Source organism: Larimichthys crocea, chromosome XVI, assembly GCF_000972845.2.
Source record: "Larimichthys crocea isolate SSNF chromosome XVI, L_crocea_2.0, whole genome shotgun sequence".
Classification (NCBI taxonomy): Eukaryota; Metazoa; Chordata; class Actinopteri; family Sciaenidae; genus Larimichthys; species Larimichthys crocea.
This window is the reverse complement of record NC_040026.1, coordinates 9,500,927-9,526,532: the sequence shown is the minus strand read 5'-3', so window position 1 is coordinate 9,526,532 and position 25,606 is coordinate 9,500,927. Positions and strand designations below refer to the sequence as shown.

The window sequence follows — 25,606 nt, the reverse complement described above, 5'->3', positions numbered from 1 at the left end:
TGTAAAATCCTTCAACCAGCTCCCATCAGGCCACACAGCACTGAGATTCTTGTAGGAACAGTCAGATTTCACCCAGACAAAGCCGTTCTGTTGAGTTTTATCTGCACGGAAGTCGTCTCTGTTGTCTGCTAAGCAAATAACTTACTCCGAGCAGCACGTATTACATGTCTAGCTGCTGGACTGGAGGCTAGAGACGCTGGCTGGTTGCCATTTGGGATTTCTGGGCCTGTGAGAGTGGAGTGGGGACGGGCGGAAAATGAATAAGTGGTGTTCTTTTCTCTCACCAAGGTGCCCTCGAGCAAGACTTTTTATCCTGACGCCTCCACTGGAACTGCTCTCAGCAGCAGACGAGAGTGCTGGGCAGCTGCCAGGCTTGAGTAGTGTGCAGCTGAATGAATATGAGTTCAAATGAATTCAGTCTACCCTGACTGAATCATTCGAGAAGTTATGTATACACTGAATGGAAGTTAAGCTGTTACATGTAGCTGACATAACAGAGTTCACTGGTCCAGGACAACTTCAAGTGTGGATTCAATATGTACTGCTTGAATAGAGAGCTTGGGGATTTCTCATATAAATTAACTCGGCATTATCTACAGTTCTTCAAAATAGGTTTTAAGCATTTATGTGCAAACATTAACAGAGCAGACAATTGTTCCTGTGCAGCCTTCAGGATTTTACTGAGGGGTTTAAAAACAATGTTAAATGCAGCATGTGTGAATTCACAAAAAAATATTGTTATATTCTCTGAATATCTATCTTAACATCTGCTTATATACAAATTCACCAGTTCAGATACAAATATGAATCTAGACATGATTGTGTTTGCTCTTGAATGGCTGTCCAGGAGAGCATATATGAACCTCTTCCTCCTTTCAACAATCAGACTTTTGACTAATTTCACCTCAAACACCCACACACACACACACACACACACAAACACAGCTGTCCTTGTTTCCACAGTGACTAAATATTCCAGTCCCGTGTGGAGGTGCGAAGACACTTCGTTCATCTGTGGTGTGTGTGTGCGCGATCCAGGCTGGTGTGCAGCACCGATTCCCACTCCCACAGAGCACCAGCGGTGTGAACGGTGGTGGTCGCGACGAGCTCAGGTGTACTCACACAGGTGACCGCAACCAGCAGGGCAGTGAGCGCTGCTCTTCAGCCAGTTCATGATGTGCTCCAGATGTCCGCCGTGGCTGCAGCCCTGACACCACACAAACAGTCCCTTCACCACATGGTGGCACACTGCACACACGCTGGCACACTGGTGGCACCTAGAGGAGATAGACGCAGGGCGCTTTGTCAGAGGTTGACTCATGCCAGTGAAGAGGGTCCACTTAAGACGACCTAAGAAGCAGTAAAGACACTCAAAATACCAATGGCTGGGAGCTGTTACTAGGCAACTAGTTTGTGGTCTCGATGTGTTAATTATTGAGATTTAGAGTTGCTTAATAGTGTTCAGCTGGAAGTAAAAACTACTTTAATGAAGTCAAAGAAACAGTGTTTGTATGAGATTTAACCTGCAAGAGATAGACCGTGTTATGGTTACCACATAAAATGATTACAAGCAGTCTTGTCATATTAATTACACACACATAGCTCTCTAAAATTAAATGGTGATGTTATGGTCCTGATACCTGTCACAAATCCAGCCCTTGTTGCTCATTGGTCGCTTGCAGTTGCTGCAGTTGATGTGCAGCGTTGTAGACGTCTGGTTCAGGCAGGTGATGGCGCTGCACGTACTCAACTTGATGACCTCATTGGACACGTTCCACAACTCGAATCGCTGCAGCAGGTCTATGTAGGACATGTACCAGTGCTCCTGAAATGGAAAATGCTCGTTCAGGGTTTCCTATCTGGTCTGCTCACGTCTTCCAAACTGCAATGTCGTAAATTGAATTTTAAGACTTGGGTGTTTTAGTAGTGGACCTACAGTCATACACAAGGCCTGAAAAGTCCCTAAACTTTGCTCACATGATGAATTTGTGCAAATATCTTAGTTGGAACAAGTTGATGTTTCTAGTCTAACGCCACTGTATTTCAACTAAGCAAGACACCATTTAAATTCTTATCTGACCTGGGTGAGGTCATCGATCTCTTTACGGATCCGGTCCCCCAAGACGATAAGCACGGACACGGCCATCTGCACGTCGCCCTGCTCGGCATAGTAGCTCAGCATTTCTCGCACAATTGGGCAGAAGAAGCTGGCAGGTAGATGTGGGCTGAACAGCGGCTGGGAAATGGAGATGAGCGAGAAGGACTCGATGGGCGTAAGACAAGTGACCTCTGCCTCGTTACCGCTGACGTGCGGCGAGTCGGCCTTGTCCTGCTGAAGGTGCTCTGGAGCAGACGGGTTATCCATGATCTCATGGCGCAACTGGAAGGCCTCCTGAGGCAGCGTGTACTCCTGCTCTTCTTCTCGTGACAAAAGGAGCAGAGATAATATTAGACAAAAGAGCGCTGAACACGGAGACATTTAAAAATAGCAATCACTGAGGTAAGCAACTTTTTAATTTCTGCAGAGACGCGACTGACCTGCTTGGTTATCATGCTCCATAGAGTAGAGGTCGTCGTCATCTAACTCTGCGTCGCCAAACATATACTCGGCCTGGCCCTCGCTGCCTTCTGTCTCCTCGTTTTCTGAAGGGAAATAGCTTGAATATTATAGAAAAAAAACATACGGACACCCAGAATGACTTCTAAGAGTTTTAATAACCGCTCTCACCTTCGTTATTATTGCTGATGTGCGAGTTCCCAGGTTCCAAGTGGATGTTGTCCTGCCTGCTCTCACCTTTACTGCGCTCCAGTCTGCTCTCCGTGCCCATCCCTGAACCCATTTCCTTCATGCTGAAACTAAAAGCATTATATACATCAGCATTAGATATTCTGTAAATGACTGGCTCTGCTGTTTTGTAATGGCAAACTAAAGGGCTCCATTACCTATTCATTAAAGGCAAGGAGCCCAGTTTACTGAGGTTGTGGTTTGCACCGGGTGTTGTGAGGTTTGCTGGGTCAGAGAACATGATTTTCAGCATGGTCCATGTTGTGGAAACCTTTGTATTGAAGAAGAAAAGATGAGCTGTTATTCTTGTTACAAAATCATAGCTTATTGTAATCACATTACTTTTTCTCTAAACAGCACAGCTCGTGGTTTATTATCTCGGTTTATGAAAAAAAAAAGTCCTAGAAAAGTCATTGTAAGTTCAGTCCAAGCATTTTAGAGGTGAAGTGGTTGCTCAAAAACATCCATTATTCAATCGAGAAAGTTACAATTTACCGTTTAAATAATTTGTTAGGCTAAAATGTCAGAAACACATCGGCAGCTCTTCAAATGTGAATGTTTCCTCGTGTTCTGTGTTGAACTTTTTGTCAGGCAAAATGAGGCATTTTAGGACGCCACCATGGGCTCATTGTTTCTGTTTTTACCAAATAAAGTTCAAAAAGTGACTGGTAGGTTAACAGATCAAGAAAATAATTGGTAGTTGTACCCCAAGACAGTTAATTACTTTTCCAAGATGTGTTTTTTTTTTTTTTTTAGCTTGAAGACAAGTAACAAGTAGTGTGAAATGTATTACTGTTTGCAGTAATATGTATATCAATTACTAATCTGTCATGGTTACATTTTTAACAACTGACATCTGGATTGTTTGAAACACATATAGAGACACACACACACACACACACACACAGAACAGCACTAAGTAGAGATTTGTTCGTGTATCGATCTGTCTGACCTGAGGTCTTTTGAGCTCCCGGGCCACCTTGGCATTATGATCACACAGCTCAGCAAACGGCTTTCCACTGAGGAGGTAGAGTTGTGCTGTCTTGACAAACCAGTCCATGCGGTTACTGTCCAAGTCCGTCTCAAAGACGCTAAGAGCGCTGGACACATGGGCAAACTGTTCTGTCGGGTCGGGCTTCTTGAAGAAAAAGATGGGGTAGCGGCGGTCGCCTCCGGGGTAAGGCTTTCTGTTGGCGTCACTGCTGATCAGACTCTCCTTGGCTGCAAAGGCCAAGTCACCGAACAGTCCGAAGCACAGACCCTCGGGGTTGGCCTTGTCCACGGGACGAGTGGCGTCCTTGAACATGTGTTGGTAAAGTGTGCTGTCCTTAGACCCTGAGAGCAGGAAATGAGGGTCGTGCTGGTGGCGCCACACAATACCAGTGGTCACGTCCTTGTGTTCCTCGAAGGTGGCGAAGGGAATGAAAGGTCTGCGGACATCCCACACGTAGATGTTGTGATCCACCATCATGGAACAGGTGGCTAAATGGAACTTCCTCTCCGGTCGCCACTTGACCCGCGCCACCGAGGCGATCGTCTGGACACAATAAATCTCCTTGGCTCGGTTAGTGGTCATGTCCCACACTTTTACCATCTTGTCTCTGCCCCCAGTGGCCAGCCATCCCCTAAAATAGAAATAAAAGGAGAAAGCTATTACTGAATGACAATAATAATAAAGGACAACTACAACACTATTAAATACAAACGACATACAGTCGACCCAAGATACCTTTTTAGAGACGAAAATTTCTCAGTTGGTTTGCGTCACAGAGTCACTTTCTTTTACCTGTCATCAGGGTGCCAGTCGCAGCAGAACACAGGACCAGTATGAGCGGTGAACATTCGCTCGTAGCGGTCCGGTCGCCTGATGTCCCACAGCTGGACGTTTCCATTCTCAAAGGATGCAGCAAAAGTGAAATAATCCTTCATGCTGAACTGGACGTCTCTTACACTCTCTGACTGACCTAGAAGAAAAGAAGTGGAAAAAAACAAAACAATTAAATGATAAAAACATATATCTTATACATAACACTGTATAATGTATAAACAAAACAATGCACTATGTTCTTGTTTCACTGCAGGTTGTGGATCATTTCCATCTTGGCAAGGAGACATTCTGTTAATCATAGACAGTGACTTGAGTTTGTGTCCCCAGTTGTTGGGCAGTCATTAACGTCTTATATATAGGTTTGTTTTAACAGTCTGCTTCAACACATTTGTGATTTTCACAGTAAAAACACATGGACACGCACACATGCATTCAAATGCTCAGAATAATTTCGCAAAAATGTCAGTACACAAGACTCTAAAGCAGGCTTGGGCAATCTGTTCCACAAAGGGCCAGTGTGGCTGCTGGTTTTTGTTCCAACCAACCGAGAGCACACAGTTTGACCAATCAACTCTGTGAAGACTGAGATCAGTTGATTAAATGAGTCAAGTCTGGTGTGCTGCTCTTCGTTTGGAAAGAAATCCTGCAGCCACACCGTCCCTTTGTAGAACAGATTGCCCAGGCCTGCTCTAAAGACATATTTATGCCACGTATATGTCATGCAAAACACTCTGAAGTTGTGTTTCACTTGTGAGAAATGAATAATAATGCACATATGCTTATCAGATATTATTCTACCTGAGAAAGTGCTGACAGACTCCTTCTTACGCAGGTCGAAACACTTCATGAATCCATCCTGCGAGCCACTCAGCAGCATGTAAACCTCTGTGGGGTGGAAGCACACCTTGTTGACAGTACGTTTGTGCTCAGTAAAGAGCTGGTCCTGCTTGTTACGAGAGGGTTTCCCCAAATTCCACGTGACCACCGCTCCATTGGTGGCAGCCGTGGCCAGCAGGTTCTCCTCCATCTGGTGCCACATGACATCCGCACAGCTGAAGTTGAGAGAGGGTTTGCGGCCGACGCGTAGATTCAGCTTCTCCACAAACTGCTCCTCCTCCAGCGCGTAGATCTTGAAGATGTTGCGGCCGGCCACCACCACCTGCGTGGCGTCACGGCACACGCTGATGGCGTTGGCAGGAGCGTCCAAGTGGCAGAACATAGTTCGGCCACTGACGCCACTGCTGCTGAGGGCTGTGGTAACTCGTGACATCTTCTCCATGTTCCTGGTACAAACAGCAACGATTTTACTTCATCTCAGAAACAATAAAAGTGAGAAGATACATCGGGTGAACTGCAAATTCATGTATTACTTTTACAGCACTGCTATAAAAGGCATCAGAGCAAAATGCACAATGATTTTAAGGCGGTTCATCAATTCACCAGAAGGTGGCACTCAAGCAAAATAAGATGTTAGATTATTACAGTACTGGCAGCGTGAAACAAACATAACATTAACATTTTAAACAATGAAACGGCTGCAGCACTTACTTGGCGAAGAACCACGCGCCGTGTCAATGTCTGCAGCAGCACAGAGTCCTCTTCATGTGCTCCCATGAGAGCCAACTTGCTGGTGAGAGCAAAACACAGCATGATATTATGTTAGTATATATTTATAATGACTCCTGTCTGTGCAGGGAGAGGAGACTCGTTCTGTGACAGCTGATATTTGGATGTGGTGACACACTGACTCATTCTCTGACCAAGATTGCACAAGTTACTGTACAAAGTTTTATATTTTTTTTTTAATGGATAGAACAAAATGTTCTTCCTTCCATTAAACTTTAAATGTATTTACACTGTGATTATACACTTTTTTTACACACCCTTTCTGGACACACTGTACGCTTGCATTGTGTCTATATGTATCTATAGTTAGGTCAGATATTTAATGTCCATCAGCAATTAAATTTAAAAAGATATCAAGTGAAAACACAGGCAATAAATCTGACACTGATGCTTACATTGCATCAACTCGACACTGATATTTTGACACATCACATCGACTCAGGATTTAGTTTTCACTACACAACTAGGCATATAAATGGATATCAAACCACGTCTCTGTATTTACTGGATAAACCTATAAACGTACGTCTGCACAACACGGAGGATCAGCTGCACATAGTCACATTTATAATATCAGCGTAGCCTCGTCTTGTCAGCACCAAAGTAGTTTAAAGGCTGAGAGAGAGAGTCTGACATTTTTACAACCACCTTATTATCTCGAGCTTTAAAACGCTGTCACATGACACCACCTGTGTGTTTACCTGTGTGTCTCGCCCTCCTCCTCTACCTCGGGCTAGTGAGTAATAACTGAGCACATCACGTGAAGATATGTCAGGCACGGTATTGGTTGAAGAAGTCACATCTCCCTTACTGAAAACTCTCTCTCTCACCATCTGTAAACATACATGTCTCATTAATGCATGTTAGTAACTAAACTTGCTCCTCAGAGTTTCTGTGCTCTCTCGTCCGGCAGGTTCTGGTGGATCGTGGCTGCACGACGTGTCCACTACACATATTATTATTACTGTCATTACTGCTACCATATCTCCATTACAGTTTATAGTTAGTTGATGATTTGCTGCCACTGTTTATCTGTGTCTATCTCTATCACAGGTTCCACTGCTACTGTAATCATGTTATCATTCATTGTTTGTATTGATTTGTTCTGTACATGTGACATCTGGCAGAGGGATCCCTCCTCTGTGGCTCTTCCACCTTTTTTCCCTGTTAAAAAAGTTTTTTTTTGTAGGTCAGGGTTCCCACACCTTTTTCATGAACAAATTCAAGCACTTTTCAAGCACCTTCAAGCACCAGTTTTTCCATTTTTCCAGCACCTTTAAATAGGTAGCCTACTAGTTGTGTTTGCCATGATGGTCATGGGAAGCGCAGCTGTGCCACTGTATGGCATAATAATATGGGTCTAATTAGCATTATTTCATATGGTGGTAGATTGACTGTTTTGATTTTTAACTAATTGTGAATTGGCTTGTATTCTCAGCTTGTGAGCGGCGTATTGTGTAACTACCATAGAGCAATAACAGTGACAAATGCCTGAAGGGGGAAATTTCAAGCATTTTCAAGCACTTCACAAAAAAATTCAAGCATTTTCACAACCTTGAAAACACTGAATTGAAATTCAAGCATTTTCAAGGAATTCGAGCACCCGTGGGAACCCTGGTAGGTTTTCCTCACTTGAACCGAGGGTCTAAAGGACAGAGGGTGTACAGATTGTAAAGCCCTCCGATGCAAATGTACTTTGTGACTTTGGGATGTACAAATAAAAACTAAATTTGGAGATATGAGGCGGTGAAACACAAATTTAAGCGAGCCCACACATGTCAGTGTTACAGCCTTGGTTTCATGCTTTGCTGCTGGTCAGCTTCACTCCCATAAACAGGGCTGAGTCAGAGCTGTGTGTCTCCGTCAGAGTTGAGCTGTGTTGTCGGTGTGTCGGTCACAGTCAGCCGGGCTCTCTCTCTCTGTGCACGGCGTGCTTTCACCATAAACATGACTGCAATGTGATGCTAAGAGCTAGCCGGCTAACCCACCCACCGTGCAGACTTTAGCGCGGGACAAAACGAGCCACGGAGCGACGCAAGTTTCACAAGTACGCCAAACAGTTAGAGACACGTCAGACAAATATATCACATTGGATAACAGCGTGCGTGCAAAGTCAATAACAAAGTATTTCAGAGGACAAACCTTCTGAAACTGTTGCTCACTGCTTGCGGTACCGGAAGTAGTATTTGACGCTTTCTGTAATCTCGCGAGAGTCATAACCGGACGCGCCGTCACTGAGTGAGGAGTTAGTTTGGATTTGTTTTTGTTTGTATGCGTCCTTCAAACACAGGTGAGCGCGGTTATGTTGCCTGAGAGAAATGCTTGAAGCTTTAAATGGCACATTCCCTCCAAAAAAAAAGCTTTACAGGCTGTGTTGTGTTGCAGCTGATGTGTACTCTGTTCGCCTGTGAGGACGCGTCCACATGGAGGAGCGTCTATGAGGAATACTGGCATGTAGTGGAGGCCAAGGCCAAAGGCAAGAAGCCTGCTGGAAAGCTGCTCAACCTTGACAAGTGGTAATTTTTTTTTTCCACCCCTCACAAAATCACACTCAATTACACCGGATAAAAGAGAGATTTAGACACAGTGTGGTAAATCTCTTTAATCTGCTGGCTTCTGCTATGTTATAGATTTTTTCCTTTTCAGTCATTCATTCTTGAGCCTGGAAATAACCAAACAATCCTCAACTCAACTTCCACTTACTCACCTTCTTCCATCACAGTGTTTTCATCTTCGGAGAGAGGGTTTGCTCCAGTTGTCACACACACACACACACACACTCACACACTCACACACACATGGAGTTGATTTGTAGCTGTGTGGGTTTTTAATTACCACACGTTTTTAGTACTTCTCATTCATATTCGCTCATGATATCTCCATGACAACTGAGCAAACTCCCATCTGCTCATGAAGGACACAGGATAAAGTTGAAATATAGTAAGTGGACCTTGAGTTTGGGATTGTTTTGTCAAGTCTCTTTTATTTATTGTCTTTTTTTTTAATTATTTCTTTATCCCCAGACCTGCATTTTTAAATCTATTTTTCTGTTTTTATTCTATTTTTCTAGACTATCCATGAATATCTGTTTTTTTTTCTTGTCATCGTACTGCCTGTTTCTGTGGCACTGAATGTTTTATTTAACCTATGTGGCCTTCTTTTGGCTCTGTAAACTCTGTTTTTTAAAGGTTCTATATAAATAAAGTTGTCATTTGTATTATATAATACTTATTATCATTATTACAAAATTGCTAATCTGTGGTCAGGTACCAGGAAGAGCTGCCCACACTCATCTTAAGCCGACCTGACAAACATGTCACTCAGCCAGAGCTGGTGAAACTGATGGAGTGGAAGCTCACGGTAAATATATTCCCAAAGGACCTTCACACACCCACACAAAGTATGTTGTCACACTGCTCTAGTAAATACTCACTCTGACGTATAGTACTCAGTGCATCAGCTCCATGTCCTTGAGTGGCCCCGTACATATGCTTTTTCTGCAGAGAGGAAAGTTCAGGCCGAGGCTGCAGCAGCTGGTGGCTTCTAACAGTGAAGACACTGTGGAGAAATGTTCCAGAAAGGCCTTCAGCCTCCTGCCTGATGTACAGGCAGCGATCGCAGAGCTCAGCTCCCTGAAAGGAGTCGGCCCAGCCACCGCTTCAGGTTAGCACAGTGTCGACGTGTAGACAAATAGATCAAAGCTTAAGAATTCATACTGATGAAACGCCTCTGTGATCTTCTCGAAGTGATTGCCTTCCCAGTAAGTGTACAGCCCTTACCCTGGCTGGGACTGCTTGCTGTCTGTTTTAAATAGTTTGTATTCACTTCATGGCTACGTTCAGCTTGGCTTGATGCTCACTGTCCATTTTGTTCCAGCTGTGATTGCAGCAGGAGCTCCAGAACAGACTGCATTCATGTCTGATGAAGCCATGGAGAGTGTACCAGGACTGAAGCCCATCCAATACACGGCCAAACATTACGCGCTCTACCTGGGCAAAATGGTCGAGAGGACTAAAAAACTAAACAAAGGTGAGGTAATGAGGGGAAACCTGGGTGGCTACAAGAACATCTGTATTGCTCCGCTTTGGTATTACAGTGTTGTAGAAGCGTCTGTACTCTGCAGCCTCAAGATGCTGGAAGAAATTACATTTGTGATTAATTTAGACAACTTTGTAAAAACCTGTTCCCACTCTGACATAAAAAAACACATTACACCATACGCTTTGATTCTGATGACCGGCCTTCTTCTGTCCTTCTCAGTGGATCCCCACCAGGACTGGACGCCCCACAGACTGGAGATGTGTTTGTGGGCGATGACCATAGCAAAACAGCAGCAGCTCCCACTTCTAAAGGATGTTGACGTGAAGGCCAACAGCGTGGCGGAGAAGTGCTCAGATGCTGAAGCTGACCAGAGACCAGCAAAGAAACTCAAAACCAGATAAAAACTTACTATTGCAGAGTATTTTTTATATTAAACTTGCTTTAATGTTTGTCAGTTCTTTTTGTATTTTTCCTAAAAAATAAAGCATTTATATCAAATAGAGTGCCATGAGCTTTTGTTGTAGAACTTATGGTGTAAGGTTGTATAAAAGCCTCCACTTTTTCAAGCTTTACATGTGAGTATTTTTCTTTTTACACCATGTACCACCTCAAAAAAATTCTCCAAGTACCTCCATCATGACAGATGTTAAAAAATAGTAAATCCTATTTAGCTACAAATAGTTCACACATGAGGCAGGTTTACTCTTAATAAGAAGATTACTTACTGTTGACTGTCATTAACTCCTGAACAAAACCGGTTCAAGAACCAGAACTAATTTGGTGCTAAAGGGGTCTGACCATGCATGTATGGGTGCACATCAAAATTAATTAATTAATTTCATTTTCAGAAATTATTTCAGAGATTCTTTGAAGTACTGCCTCACAGTTTGAGAACCAGTAATCCAGAGTCTGTGTTTCAGTCATACAGCTGGAAGCTGAAAGTAATCCAGCGTCGATAATGATCAGGGCTGCAGCTAACACTTATTTTCATTATCCCCCAATTTGATTATCTGCTTGATTAATCACATAGTATAAAATGTGGAACAGCGATAAATGTCCATCACAGTCAGATCCCAAGATCACATCTCTGAGCGTGTCTTTCTTTTAAAGATTTTCTTGGGATTTTTTTGGATAGAGATTGCTGAACAGTGTCAGGAAAGGGTTGGCACTGAACTCTGGGCCTGAGTTGTGCGTATTCTAGTCCAAACAATAATCCCAAAATCTTTCAGTTTACTATCACAGAGGAAAGTGAAAAGGTGATGAATGTTTGAAGCTCAGTTTAAATACACAACAAAAGCAGTAGGATGTTGCCACAGTATTATTCTTTATTTATATTGTTTCTAAATTAAAGCAAAATACAATGAACAGTACAAAATAAAACAAAATATATTCATATATATACAATATAAAATGGTTCCGTTCAGAACATTTAAAAAGTACAATAGATTGTGAAATAATTAATGAGGACTTTGATATAAATTATCCATTTGTAAATTTAGTTTTCCTTTAGTTTCCTCATGACTGAGAGAAAAATAGCTTCTTCTGCTTCTTCTTTTTGTAAACGCTGTGTTGGTACAACCTCTTGTCTGGTCTGAGAGATTGAACCTCATAAGCTTGGCACCATTTTATCGATACAAGTAAGCAGCTCAGGAAAAACTACCACAGCAGCATAGATATGACTTCTTCTTTTTTTAAATCTCAATCACCTGTGATATTTGCATGACCTGGAGTGGCTCAGGCAGGATTTGTGAACACAAAAAGAATCTGTACCAAAGCTAGAAACTGGGGGAAAGTGAGACTTTAGCAATGTTCTCTGTTACAAACCAAAAAATATACCCCCGTCTCCAGAGAGAACAGCTGAGTACTGTTACACTTTTATGCTTGTTTTTAGCTCTGGTTGACGAAAATCAGTGTTCACTAATCCACTTAAAAACGTTGTGAGGCATTCCTCATTTAAAGTTCATTACTGTAGACTTTAAATTTTAAGCATAATGGACAGCTGGATAATTTATTGAACTATGACAAGCTGCAAGCATCAGGATTCACAGATGCATGTTTATTCTGCACTGTTTTGTGTCCCAGATCATTTTATCAGCTAATTAACAGAAGTTTAAAATCAGACCTTGTTTTTTTTTTTTACACATTTTAACATATCAATATCCAGGATAACTTGGAAAATGAAGCCAAATATCTGCACTTTTTGAACCCCTAAAATCAGCATTTCAGGTTTCAACACTACATGTTTGCACTGGTGAACATCCAATGGTTGTTGTTGTTTGTACAGTTCCATCTCTGGAGCTACAGTAGCCTGCGTTACCTGCACAGTCCTGCAGTGAGACCGTATATATATATCTAAGTAGCAATTAACACTAAGAAAAGGCAACCTGGCCTGACTTGTTGGCAAGCAGCAGTTCAGAGCAGCTACTGGATATATTAACAACTTCAGTTGTTTGCACTGTGGCTTCTTTCTCTTGTGGATCCTGTGTATGATCATGAGCAAAGTAGCCTCTCTGCCCTGTGCTCAGTCTTGGGCTTATATATTATAACAAGGCATTGGGCATATCAGCACAATGGATTGGCATAGGGAGGTGTAAACAAAAAAAAAATAAAGAAAAGAATGTTTATGGCAGTAGAGAATATGGCACACGCCAACATGTCAGTTAATTACAGTATAATAAGTGCAAAAAAAAAGCCTACTTATAACAAAATACAGGAAATAAGAAACAGCAGTCAGAGAAATGTCAAGTAAGCTGCGTTTTTGAAGCACAGAAATCAAACATATTTTAGGTGAAGTAACATCAACGAGGGTTCAAACAAGTTGGCACTATTAATCGCAGTCATGACTCATGACTGTAGTGAAACCAATCAAGGGGAACATGTGGATCACCCAAAGTCATGGAGCGCATGTTACCATCCCTCACCCGTGCCTTCCTTATACTGCTGAAAACAAATATGTCAGTCCAAGACGCCAATTAAATTAACATCATGCAGCCTGTCAGATCCACTTATTAAAGGAAAATATCCTGTTTACGGCCTAGCTTTTGGCTCTGGTGTATCATCGCCACAGCCATGCATCATCCTGACACTGAGGGGTGTTTTGATATGAGCATGGCAAGATGGGAAAGTTGTCGCTTTTACAGCCCTGTTGAGGTTTTTGTGAAGAGCATCAGCGTTGTCTGTTGTCTGTTGTCTCTGCCGTCCCCACCATCCCTCACAAACCCCATACCGTCACATGCTGTCAAGCCAGAGGATGTGATTCAGGCCTCTATCAGTCCTCTCCTTCAGGATGAGCTGCTGTCTGAGTGCAGGAGAGGCTTTTTATCACACAGAGAGATGACTTTTCAGAAGCTGCTGTGCTGTGGTAGGCTCAGGCTCAGGGCCAGGAGATTTGGCTTACAGAGAAGTAATAAACTACTCCTGAAAACTTTCCCTTCCACCTGGTTGTTCTCGTTTTCTCTTGCTATTGTCTACTTTACACTGTTTTCGCTCTATGTAAGAACAACTCAAGCGACTATCTATTTTATTTTTATTTTTTTGGTTCAATTTTAGGGGCATCAAGAATTCACAAGCTTTCGATTTTAGTCCTGCATGTACTTCCAGGAGGGGTAATATTCACAGTTAATGTGTTCTACAAAAACATAGCCATTTACTAGCCCTTTTTACAACCCTTATGGGTTCCTATGAATCTTAAGTTAAAGAGGCACATTAGCCTCCTCTCAGGCATCCACTTAATCTTCATTATAGGCTAACGGGGTATGTATGCATTATTCATCAATGTATCTTTGCTATCCCAAGCAATAATATTTCGTAGTATACACAAGAGTTTCCATAAAGGATCTATTACTATCACATATTGGCTGATCTTTTCTTTTTTTTCCTTCTTTATGTATCTGAAAATGGCTTATTCTGGCTATTTCGTACAGATTCCCTCATTTAACACGGGGTCTTCTGTTACCATTGACAGTTTCATGTGGAAGCGAGCGCTGAGGACTGTATTTATGACCGACTATCAAAATTGGCAAACGCATTAAAAAAAATTTCCCAGGCAGCCAGTGGACATTCAAATGAATTATTGATTGAAAGACTGAAAAATGGAGCGTTGCATGAGTAAATGTAATTGCTATCCTCGCCTCGGCTTTCCAAAAAGCTTGAACCACTCTGCAGATAATGTATGACAGAAGCCCTGTCTGTAATTTGTTATTTGCGAGAAAAAAAAAAAAGAAGATGAACAACTGCAGCGAGCGAGAGCTGTCCACGTACTGCAGGGGACAGTTTGGAGATGTGGGCACTTGCAAAAATGAAGCTGCATCCACTATAAACAAGTTGGCGAACAAGCTGTAAAAATGAGTCTAGCTACATGAAAATAAAACAGTCTAGAGTGTCACTTGTACTTGCACAGTTTGTCTTCTTTCACCTGTTATATTCACAATGAAGAAATGATGTGTGACCACACACGCACACACAAAAAAACAAAAAAACAAAACATTTAATTGGAGCTACCAATTAGCAGGTTTTAAACCAACAAGCACTTTCCCCTCTGCTTTTGCGCTCTCGAATTAGTTCTTTCTATGGCTTATTTTGTAAAGCACTAATGATTTATAAAATCAAGTGAGCTCGAGTCGTTGGTGGTCATCTAACAAACCAGGGGAATCCGCCTCAGAAGAACAACAATCATAGCATTAATTTTGCACCATTTGAAACTTTTCTCTTTTCCCCTTCAAAGAGGGGGAAAAAAAAAATACAAATAAATATACTCTTGGTTATGCACATACAATATACACATCCACTATCAAATGAAAAACGGGGACAACTTAATAACACTTTTTTTTTCTTTATAGGTACATTCCTTTACAAAAGTATACAGTCCCTAAGAATGAGAAACTGAGGTATAGACTGGGCCTGACAGAGAGACCCCAATGCCCTCTGGGACACGAAGGTCAGAGGTCAGGTGATGACACATCCGCGCCCTCCCCAGTTCAGTCTGTCAGAGCGAGAACAGGCAGAAGCCAGTGTGTGTGTGTGTGTGTGTGTGTGTGTGTATGTGTGTATAAGTGTGTGTTTCTTCTCTTCAGTTTGTCCACGTTGACCTACAGAATCAGGCAGTGGCTGCTCTCAAAGACAAAGAGGAGAAATTAGTGTGTGTGTGAGAGTGTGTGTGTGTGTGTGTGTCCTTGTCTCGCCGAGAGCCACAGAGCATGACATGGCATATTTTACACGGTGCGCCTAGCAAGTTGGTGGTTATTGTTTGACACAGCGACAGGAGGAGTTCACTTTAGTGATGACCATCCAGGAAACATTTTTCTCATGAAGCTCTTTTTCCTTTCTCCTCTCCTGTCACACGGTCACTTTCCCGTCCTTCACGTCCATGTTGTGTGAACTATGTTTCTGTATCCACAGTGTAGGCATAATGTTATGAAAATAATATAGAAAAACATTATGTTGTTTTATTTTTAAAGACCCCATTAAGTGAAAATGACAGTGGTGCCTCCAACCTTTGGAGGATGACAGAATCCACGTAAAACTTGTCTGACGCGTAAAACTTTCCTCTTCACGCAACTGCTCTGAGAAGGGGTTTCTTATTCCTGCTACACTCTCTCTACAGTCCTTCCATCTACAACCTTTTTTTTTAGTTGTTTCTTAGTGTAAGTGTGCCAGCAATTTTGCTAAAAAGTCACAGTGACCCCTGCGGGTTAAGGCAGGACTGTGAAATAAATAAATCCCCTCCTGCAGCTCTGATTTGTGGCATATCCAGAGGATTTAGGCATCGACTATGCTCAAGTGCCTTTAAGCAAAACGCTGAAACCTTCAATTTAAGGGGTGGCTGCTGCAGCCGATCTGGATATCTGAACTTTACGAAAGACAGAACATTTTTCTTAGCCAGCATTGTCACTGACACAATACACACTCCTACCCCTTCCTTTACTTCCCTTTCACCAGAGCCATGCGCCCTGAACTACTCGAGGTCTTTACGTGTATGAAAGATGCACTCAAAAGAAACGGCTGATGAAGCAGCTTTTCAAAGAGCCTCAGAAATAAAGAGTAAATGCTAGTTTAGTGCTGGTAATGTGGGTGAGATTTCAACATATATATAAAAAGATATAATGCTCCTCAAAGTGGATCTGAGGAACTTTCACCTGTACTTGTTGCTACTGTAATCCCTCTTTAATAAAAGAGACATATTTTCTTTGATTTGCAAAGTATCTGTAAAAAAGGATTCTTGGTCGATTTTTAGTTTCGAATGATTTCATATCATTTCATTTGGGTCTAACTTGAGAGGAAATGGGAAAGTTACCTATGGTCGAAAGGGAACCTTTGCTTGGATCAGGGTTGGAGTCAGTGTGTATGTGCAGGAGGGCCCGTGGGGGGTGGGATGGGGAGTGAGGGGGGCCTTCATCAGGGAGCAGGTGGTATCTGCACCCCCAGCAGATCATACGCAAAGATGTTCCAGAAGATAGCGAAGAGGAGGAAGGTGATGAAGGAGAACACGATGACCCACCAGGAGCACTGTTTCTGCAGACTCTCCTCGTAGCTGCGCAGAATCAGGAGCCCCATGCTGATACCGACCACGGCACCCGACAGGTGTGCCATGAAGCTGGGCTGGGGCCCTGAGGAGGGCAGCGGCGGTGAGAAGCGGAGCCAGACTGCACGACCCACCTCCGAACTCACTGTGGGGGATGGAGGAGAGACAGAATCTATGTGGAGAAATTATTTTAGCATCTGCTCATGACTGGAGCTGTGAGGCCTGGCAAAAACTGTAATTTTCCAGCTTGGGATAAATAAAGTCTGTCTGTCTGTCTGTCTGTCTGTCTGTCTGTCTGTCTGTCTACTTTTGTGGGTCTTTTGTCCACACTAACAGCTGTAAATAAGTCACATAACTTAAAAGCCAAAATGACTGAAAACCACCAATGTGAGTTAATGCCATAAAACTAGTGATTTATCTAATATCTGCCTTCCATGACCAACAAGCTATATGATCAGTTTCCATTTAAGTGTTTAAATCTAAATATAGGTGTACACAGGATGCAAATACTGTATATTCTCCACTTGTCTACAACTTTTACTTGTGTTTCCCATTTAAAGTCTTGTTTTTCCCCCCCACAATCCTTGTAAGAAAGTCATTTGTATGACTCATTTTTCCAAGTATAAAGAACAGGGTCTAGTACTTGAGTTGACTTTATGCCAGTTCCTAAAGATGAGCTATAAAGTGTATTGTAGTAAAGTGTTTTATCAAAGTCGGCTCCTGCAGGCAGAGAAAGGTCACAGGAGGATTTAAATGGATCTTTATTCTAAAAATTGCTTCCAAATGTTACGTGCCATTGTTTGTTGCTGCTCTTCTAAAGCTAAATAAAGACTTTTTAAAACCAGAGGAAATGTTAATTCAGTCTTCACAGTATCTCACGCTAACAATGTGTCACGTTTTATTTTTACAAATGCTGTATTCCCTGTTTGTAAAACACTGAGGAGAAATATCACATCCCAGCAGAGACTCGCTGCTCTCTCAGTTCGGGGGCGGTAGGCTCGGGACAGATGGAGGGAACATATTGCTCACTAATGAAAGTCACAGTGTATCGGCCCTCGTGTGGAGAAAAAGGACAAGTAGTATGACTCAAAAGATTTGAAAACAAAGCATCATGTCCAATCATGGAGCCTCTCGCTCGGAGCAATTAACAAAGATGGCTTGAGTAGCAAGTCTGTTGCTCATGTTTAAGAGGTTTTTAAACCCCCGCTTAGATTAATAACACTGTGTTTGACTGTGAACAGGTTGGACATTAAATATGCTAAAGATGAAAAGTTGTACGCACTCCCTCTTTAATGATTGAGCTATAAATTTAACATAAACAGAAACAGTAGGAAAGCGCAGGGCTTTTTTTAAAAATCTGGGCAACTTACTGCAAACTAGCGCCAGGATCATGCGGAGCAGCTTGTACGGACAACGCATCCCGGCCCAGTTCTGCAACACAGAGCCAAAAAGTGTCTCGTCAGCACAAACAATCACGACACAAACAAATGATGATAAACATTTTACGAGTCTAGGAAGAAACGCCTTCGCTTCCCTTCTCTGGACTTATTTAGACCTGAAAGAAGGACAATCCATATCCTTTTAAGAGAGGAGACAGCACTTACACCACACACATTTGCGATTATACACCTGGCTGCTCTTCACTTACTGGTTCCAACCCAGTGGCACTCTATTAATTAGGGCTAAGATAATTTAACAGAAGGGGAGAATGGGCCAATAAATAGCCCGTTTGATTCTCCTGGGGGAGAAAAGAACAATGGTGTCCTGACTTGAATAACACATTTACTCTCCAGGATGAAAAACTGTGCCAATCACGTCCCTCCTTTAAGTTTCTGGCTGTGGGAATATGACTCAAGGCCAATGTTTTCTCATCTTCTCTCACAGCAGTGAGGTGAACCTCATACAAAATTAAAGACTAAGGGTAAAGTATAAATAAAACCTGGCGTGACCATACATTGGAGTGCTTGTAATGTCACAACATTTCTACAAATAAATGATTAATATATGGATATAATATATATATATAGATAGGCGAGGTCAAGTGCAAAGGAGGTCGGAGGTGGGTGTTCTCTGACGTGATTCCACTCTCACAATCTTTAACCAAAGAAATAGAGATTTACAGAAGGAATGTGTTGTGTGTGTAAGGATGTGAGGATAATTCAAAGACTCATTTTTATTTTAAAAACATCAAGAACTATAAAAAAAAAAAAAGCTCTGTCAAAAGTTGAATTTGTGCGCTACATGTTTTCCAAAGATGTATTCCTACAGTTTATCTGGAGCTGCATAACTTCTAGGGAGTCACGTTCGCAGCCTTGCTTGAAACTTCACTGAACCTGAAAATGTCTGTTGAGTGAAACAGATAATGATGCTTGATGGCAGATGGCCGGGAATTTACTGGGTCGAGACTGGACACGTTTTTTTTTAAAGATTTCTTACAGAAACTCAAAATATGAAAAAAAAAACTCATTGGAGCAGAACTAAGACGTGCCCTGAAGGATTTCCCGACAACAAAGAGGCATCAGGCGTAACAGTCTACAAATAAACTGTCTGTTAGCTGATACGAACACACAGTTACAGTTACAGAGTCTTTGTTTTGGGCCTCATCAGCGCACTTTGATTTCTATCCCTGCTGGCATCTTCAGTGTCCACAGTGAGCAGCAACATTAGTTAGAGACACTCGTCAGATGTAACGCTGCCTCGAGAATGTGGAAGGCATTTCACATGTAAACCTCGTGACAGAGACGCACACTAATAAAAGCTCTCAAGCAGCGCCGAGGGAATTCGCTGCTTGTTTTTCCTTTTCCAGTGGACAGAAATAAACATCATCTTAATAATTAATACAGTGTCTGAAAAAGCAGCTCGCCAGATTCATCAATACAAATGACAACAGCAGTGAGAAAATGTTATGGTTTAGCTATATGAGATACTGGAGGAAGTCTTTAGGGTACCGTTAAAGCGAGAGCTGCTCCAAAGAGGTCACATTTAATATTCAGTGGCGCTTTTCCAAAAACTGCTGGGCAATAAATCAAAGTTATGCTACTGTAGCAGGGAAAACCTCCAACTATTGCAGAAAAAGGGAAAATATGAACAACAGAGAGGCACAGGATGTTGGGAGTGTGTCTCTGTCTCACCCCATGTGGACAATTCTGACATTTCAGATCTTTTGAAAACCGCTTTCAGACCTAACAATGGAGGCAATGATGTTGGCAGTTACCATGACGACGTTGGCCAGATGCGCAGAACACAGAGCATAGACCCCCCCAGAGCCGCCCACCACCGGAGCGCGCATGTCGGTGATGGACACCGTCAGCGAGCCTGCAAAAACACACACAGAGAAAGAGAGAGAGAGATAAATTAGGAGTGTGGACGTAAGAGAGGGAGAGCACGCAATGCAGGGAAACGAGAGAGAGTGTGTGTATGTGTGTGTTTTGTTAGGAAGCGGGAGAGAGAGAGAGCAAAGGACAGTGTTTTAGAGCAGAGGGGGAAAAACAAAGGCAGAGTCGGATTACTCATCACGCAGCAGTGCGAGTCACCTTCCTCGGAGCTCTTTTCAAATATCTCTTTTCGAATAAATTCACCCTCTGTTCACAGACACTGTGCTACATCATCTGACCTTCAGATACCCTTTTATTGTACATTAAGACACACACACACTCAAACACACACATGGTCTGTGTATTACGTTGGCTTTTGTTGTTTGTGACCAGTCTGATAAGACTGCAGGTGAATTTTATGAAAAAGGAAGATTTGCTAACTGGATTTTCCTTCAATTAAAAAATGATCAAAGTAAGGTCAGGAGAAGTTTTTGGGCTCTAAAGATGCTTTATGTTATATTCATGAGGCAAAACATAATCTGGGATATGTTGATATGGACAGAAGCCAAATGTGCTGTCATAAAGTCATAATATGAAAAGAACAGTGGTGTTTGTGGCAGTAACAAAGCCATGTTATGAACAATGAATCATTTTCAAGCAGTTACTTGATGAAGTCTTACAGGCCCTGCACAGGTGTTTTCAATTATTCTGAAGTCGGGTGGAGCTGGACTTTTAAATGATGTGATGTCATCAAACTTTACGGACTAATGACAATAATAACGATGTTAGCTGTCCCGCCCTGACAGGTGCAACAAAACCACGACGACAGACCGAGGGAGCCGTCAGTCAAGCACGGTGTGATCACGCCCACGCGTCTTGAGAAGAGGTCTAATCAGGTAAAGTGAAAACTCCTGCGTGGGTGGACGATGGCTCTGAAAAGGGTATTTAAACATCGGGCTGTCAGAAAGATCGAGGAAAACAAGAAATAAGTCTGAAATTTAAGAGGAAACATTTTTATTGGCAGGAATATTTCAGTTTGATTGATGTACGGTTTCCTGTTAGTAAAAAATGGTAAAAGTATTTTTGGATACTAACTGCTCAAAGAGTACGCTAGAGTTATCATATCACAGTCTACCTAATACACAACATGCCCTGTGGCTACATTACATTATGGTCTACAATGTTACTGATATTGATTCCATTAATAGCTACTGAGGCTATACCTTGGTATAGACATATTCCTCCTGATTTTTCAGCTTTTTGTTATCAATTGTTTTCTGTTCAGAATCCATAAAACATCAGATGTAGATTATCACCTGCCTCTCTTGTTTTGGCAGTGTCTTAAACTGTCGACTTATTGGAGCTTAATTTTCCAAACTGTCAGATGTTTTCAAAATACTTTAACCAGATCTGATTATAGCCATTTTTTTTTTGCACAGCTGGAGAGAACAACAATAATCTCACTGGAACTCCTCTCAAAGTAACAAAGTTTATCACTTTGGTAGCACAAAGACCGAATGGAAACCATTTATCAAGTACATTAGCGCTATTAGGCTGTTTCTGTTCTTTCCTTTTGGTGGAGAAGTCAGTGCAAAACGATAAGTCAATGATGCTTTTGCTCTCCAAAATGAGATATTTTCTGTTGACGTGTTGAAGTAGTGTTTCATCTTAACCCAACGATGGGTAAAATGGCTGAATACAGAGTAAGATAACTCAATTCAAAAGTAAATCTGCAGTTGACACAGGGGGTTATTTCTAAGATATTAAGGGGTCTAAACAATTTGAGAATATTGTGTTTTGAAAAATGTAGTTTATAGAAAACAGAATTGTGCATTGTGTTTGCTAAAAATATTCTGAAAAGATGTTTGAAATCTTGTACATTTTGTAAATAGTTTTTTCAAAAGGATGACAATATTATTTTACCTCGTCTCTCGCCACCTGGGATCGACTCCAGCCACCTATGACTCCACATCAAGTATAAGCAGTTATTGAAAATGGGATAGGATGGGGCTATTGTGATTTTATAGTATATCATTTTATATAGTTTTATATTACATACAATGAACTAGAGGTCCGGTGACTGCATTGTTGAGTGTGTTTGGCTTTTATATAACAACAATATGCCGAACAAGAGGTGCATACAGGATGCAGCCATCAGCTGCTGTATAAAGATATAATCCTGTCTGCAGTACAGCGCACCTGAGGCTGCATTAAGGGTCGCAGTGACACTATGAAGTCGGCATGAATTCCAAGCAGCAGAAATCACAGCAGCAGTCGGTTTGCGAGGACAGCGTCAGACACTGTTAATTATGCAAATGAGCTGATAAGGGAAGCGGAGAGGGCTGATAAAACAAAACAGCCTCTTTTTAATCACAGCTGGAGTTTGCTGTAGTTGTGATCTCAGATCTATAATGCATGTTGTAACATTCATTTTCTGTGCGTGTGTGTGTGTGTGTGCGTTGTAGGACCACACGGAGTAAACATCGTATTAAAGAACGCCTTGTCAGCTCATGGTGGCAGTGATGATCATCGAATGACAGATGGTAATCAGAGCGCGTTCCTGAGTCATTCATCTATCCTCGCTCCGACACCTATGGGCTATTTTATGTGGATTTATGGGGCATATGAAGGTTGGCACTTCAGCTAAAGATTTGAGAAGATTCACAGTGTCCCATTTTTCGTAGTTGCACAAAATTGCAATTACACAGTGTAGCATACAGTATGTGGTCTCTGATCTCTTCAAAGTGAAGGAGAAATTGAATTGGAGCAACTTCAGCAGCATCAACATTTTTCTTTTAGTCTTTTCCAGAGCTTCACAACTTTTTTTGCACTTCATTTGTGACTTCAGTGCAGCGGAGCTGGAGAAATATTAATGAAATATTGATAGAATCTCACGACAGATATCTGCCATCTCGTTGAGATTCGGCAAAATTGCGATTGTGTTTTTTTTTCTTCTTTTTGGGCATTTTTACTTTATTTACATAGTGACAGCTGGAAAGAGAGGAAACACAGGAGACAGAGAGAGAAAACAAGGGATGACATGCAGCGAAAGGCCTGGCCGCTGTGCTGAGGATGTGGTGAGCTACAGCGGCGGCCTAAATTTAGCCTTTTACTGCTCGTAAAAAGATTCAGCATAATGAAGTGATACAATTTTATTATCTTATTTTACTGCTTAAAAAAGAGATATGAATATTAACAATCTTTTTTCTCTCTATTTTTTGCCCACTAATACATCCAGCAGACAGGGAGCAACATTAACATTCATTTGGAGCTGCATTTTTGGGCTCCTGGCAAATGTAAGTCCAATATTTACTCTCCCTTCAGCTCCTTTTTTCCCCTCCACATACTCCTGAGGGAACTATCTGGCTCTTTCACTGCTAAACGCTCTACTATCTTTACCAGCTAGTTGCAAACTTCAGTGTCATTTGTTTGGCTACTTTTTTTCAGTGTGTTTTTTAGAAAACAGATGATCGTGAGCCGTGCAATAAGTTACAGCTTCTTATAGCTGAAGGGAACCGCAGACTCGAGGGATATCCTTTGTGGGCTCATCACTACCAACGAGCCCCTTCATACTGCGCAAAGCAACTTAATCCAATGTTAATATGAAAATGTAGATTACAGCAGCTTTAAGAGTAGTGGAGCTAACACCAGCCCAGGGATGTGACACCACCATCTGAGGGTGAAGAAGAGAAGACAACCTGAGACCTCCGGGCTCAGAGGAAGAGACGCGTTCCACAGGGAGGAAACAAACTGCTCTCTCTCTCTCCTGTTCGCTCTGCTTTGGTGAGAGGCTCCCAACTACAGTATGAATATTAAACAGGCCTGTCATGTGGGCTCTCCTGCTTAGGGGGGATTTAAGATTTAGGATTCTCGCACTCAGCAAGAGCCGGGACGTGAGGTGTACGATTATTTCAGCGCCAAGTTGACACATTCCATCTCACGGACAGATTATTTATTGTCGCCATCCGGAAGTCATCATCAGCATCCTCAAATCTTTTTGTGAGCTTGCAACATCTACATGTGCACCACAGTGTAGGGAGTAAAAATACTTTTGTACAGAGTAAGAGTCAGCTACACGCTGAGAGCTATACTATGTCTACCGCAGTATAATCCTTAATGCAGCTCAGACAGCTGAGCCGCTGTCAAACCATACTTGCCACACCATTACTGTTACTCCAGGCTACCCTATAGCTATGGGTCAACTTTGTATTTCTCAGTCTCTCTGGGACAGGGTGCAGACAAGGTAAGCTGATCCAAGGCCATGGCTTGACAGAGCCTGGGGCTGCGCCTCTCTGTAATCCTCTGAAAATATGCCTCTGCACAAACACTTACAAACCTGACGATTTTCACTGTGCGATTTCTAGAGTGTGTGGTAGGTATCGGCTGTTACTGGCTGACTATATATACATATACTGTACATGTGGCTGATATAGTTTCTTAGTGAATAGATGTTTAAAATGAGCTAAAATGAGACATCTTGGGGTTTAGGGGTGAAAAATCGATCATCTTAGTCGATAATTTCTATCATAAATGAAGCATTCATGTATGTATAGATTTTTCTGGCGCATGTCTCTTATTTAAATAACTTTGAATATGTTATAATGTCTTTTCTGCTTTGTGTAACTTTGGGTTGTATATAGCCAGAAGTTTCAAAAGTTAAACATGCATTAATGCACAATTAGCAGTTGACACAATAACGCATCCAACTGATCAAGTGAAATGGCAAAAACTGCAGTTCTTTGAGCAGCCACTTGAGGCTGGCTCCAGAACAGATCAACCTCCATAAGTCCCCATGTTAAATTGTCCAGCTTCACAGCAGAAATGAACATGTTTACAGCCTGGTACAAAAAATGGTTTTGGTCTCTATTGTTGTGGAGAACTTGCTGAAGTCAAAGGTCAATGGTGAGGTCAAGAAGGAAGAAAGTGTTCAGGAGCCTCTGATGTCTTATGCTGTATTATTTTTTGACGCTTGGCCTAGGAGAATTAGAGACACTCTCAAGTACATCAGAAGTGAGTCGGAGAAGAGTCGGTCTCACATTCTGCTGCACTCGTGCTGGTGGATAAACTTTAAACCAAAAGATCACACCCCAAATACTACATGCCCCAGAATTAGTCAAAGAGAATGTTTTTACCCATGGAGGTGTTATTGTCAGCATATTCTAGTCTGGAGACACAGATGTCTGTTTACGCAGATTGGAACGTCAATGGCAAGCACTAGGTCCCTTTTCGACCCTGGCCTCCACAGTGTTGAGATATGGTGGCATCTAGTCTAAGACAAACAATTAATACACGTGACCTTGTGTAACCTAAGGATAGAAAATTCCATAACATCTATAGCTAAATTTCACGGGGTGTCATTTAGCTCAGTCGGTAGTACGTCTGCCCCACGTACAAAGGCTCAGTCCTTGCCGCTGCGGCCCAGGGTTCGAATCCAACCTGTGGCTCTTTCCCGCATGTAATTCCCCATCTCTCTCTCCCCACATTTCCTGTCA

The 25,606-nt window shown here is 42.1% G+C and overlaps 3 protein-coding genes across 13 annotated transcripts in view; 1 reads left to right on the top strand and 2 right to left on the bottom strand.

Annotated features, from left to right (window-relative positions):
- Positions 1–655: 655 nt before the first annotated feature.
- On the bottom strand, positions 656–9,157 carry wdr24 (WD repeat domain 24). 3 transcript variants are annotated; one of them, XM_027289315.1, is made up of 11 exons: positions 8,947–9,157; positions 6,162–6,240; positions 5,412–5,896; positions 4,572–4,749; positions 3,738–4,410; positions 2,944–3,056; positions 2,729–2,856; positions 2,539–2,643; positions 2,081–2,418; positions 1,641–1,825; positions 656–1,277 (listed from the first exon to the last, which is right to left on the bottom strand). In XM_027289315.1, exons 3-11 carry the CDS (start codon positions 5,890–5,892, stop codon positions 1,109–1,111), a joined length of 2,370 nt encoding a protein of 789 aa, XP_027145116.1. In that variant the 5' UTR covers positions 5,893–5,896; positions 6,162–6,240; positions 8,947–9,157; the 3' UTR covers positions 656–1,108. The 3 variants fall into 3 exon arrangements, with proteins under 3 accessions (XP_027145116.1, XP_010730066.3, XP_027145117.1); XM_010731764.3 differs by lacking the exon at positions 8,947–9,157 and adding an exon at positions 8,382–8,493; XM_027289316.1 differs by lacking the exon at positions 8,947–9,157 and adding an exon at positions 6,941–6,962.
- zgc:112496 (hypothetical protein) lies at positions 8,414–10,774 on the top strand. 3 transcript variants are annotated; one of them, XM_010731763.3, is made up of 6 exons: positions 8,414–8,529; positions 8,625–8,755; positions 9,506–9,599; positions 9,743–9,902; positions 10,116–10,268; positions 10,500–10,774. In XM_010731763.3, exons 2-6 carry the CDS (start codon positions 8,628–8,630, stop codon positions 10,679–10,681), a joined length of 717 nt encoding a protein of 238 aa, XP_010730065.3. In that variant the 5' UTR covers positions 8,414–8,529; positions 8,625–8,627; the 3' UTR covers positions 10,682–10,774. The 3 variants fall into 3 exon arrangements, with proteins under 3 accessions (XP_010730065.3, XP_027145118.1, XP_019128319.2); XM_027289317.1 differs by having other exon boundaries at positions 8,521–8,539; XM_019272774.2 differs by lacking the exon at positions 8,414–8,529 and having other exon boundaries at positions 8,551–8,755.
- A 1,632-nt stretch (positions 10,775–12,406) lies between these two features.
- Positions 12,407–25,606, bottom strand: part of rhbdl1 (rhomboid, veinlet-like 1 (Drosophila)) — a 57,120-nt gene continuing 43,920 nt past the window's right edge. For 6 of the 7 annotated variants that reach the window (XM_027289197.1, XM_027289195.1, XM_010731762.3 and 3 more), the window contains 3 exons: positions 20,015–20,115; positions 18,171–18,231; positions 12,407–16,945 (listed from right to left, as the gene is read on the bottom strand). In XM_027289197.1, the coding sequence (XP_027144998.1) occupies positions 16,674–16,945; positions 18,171–18,231; positions 20,015–20,115 (434 nt within the window). In that variant the 3' untranslated portion in view covers positions 12,407–16,673. The remainder of the gene's footprint in view (positions 16,946–18,170; positions 18,232–20,014; positions 20,116–25,606) is intronic. The other variant, XM_019272739.2, reaches the window with a different exon arrangement.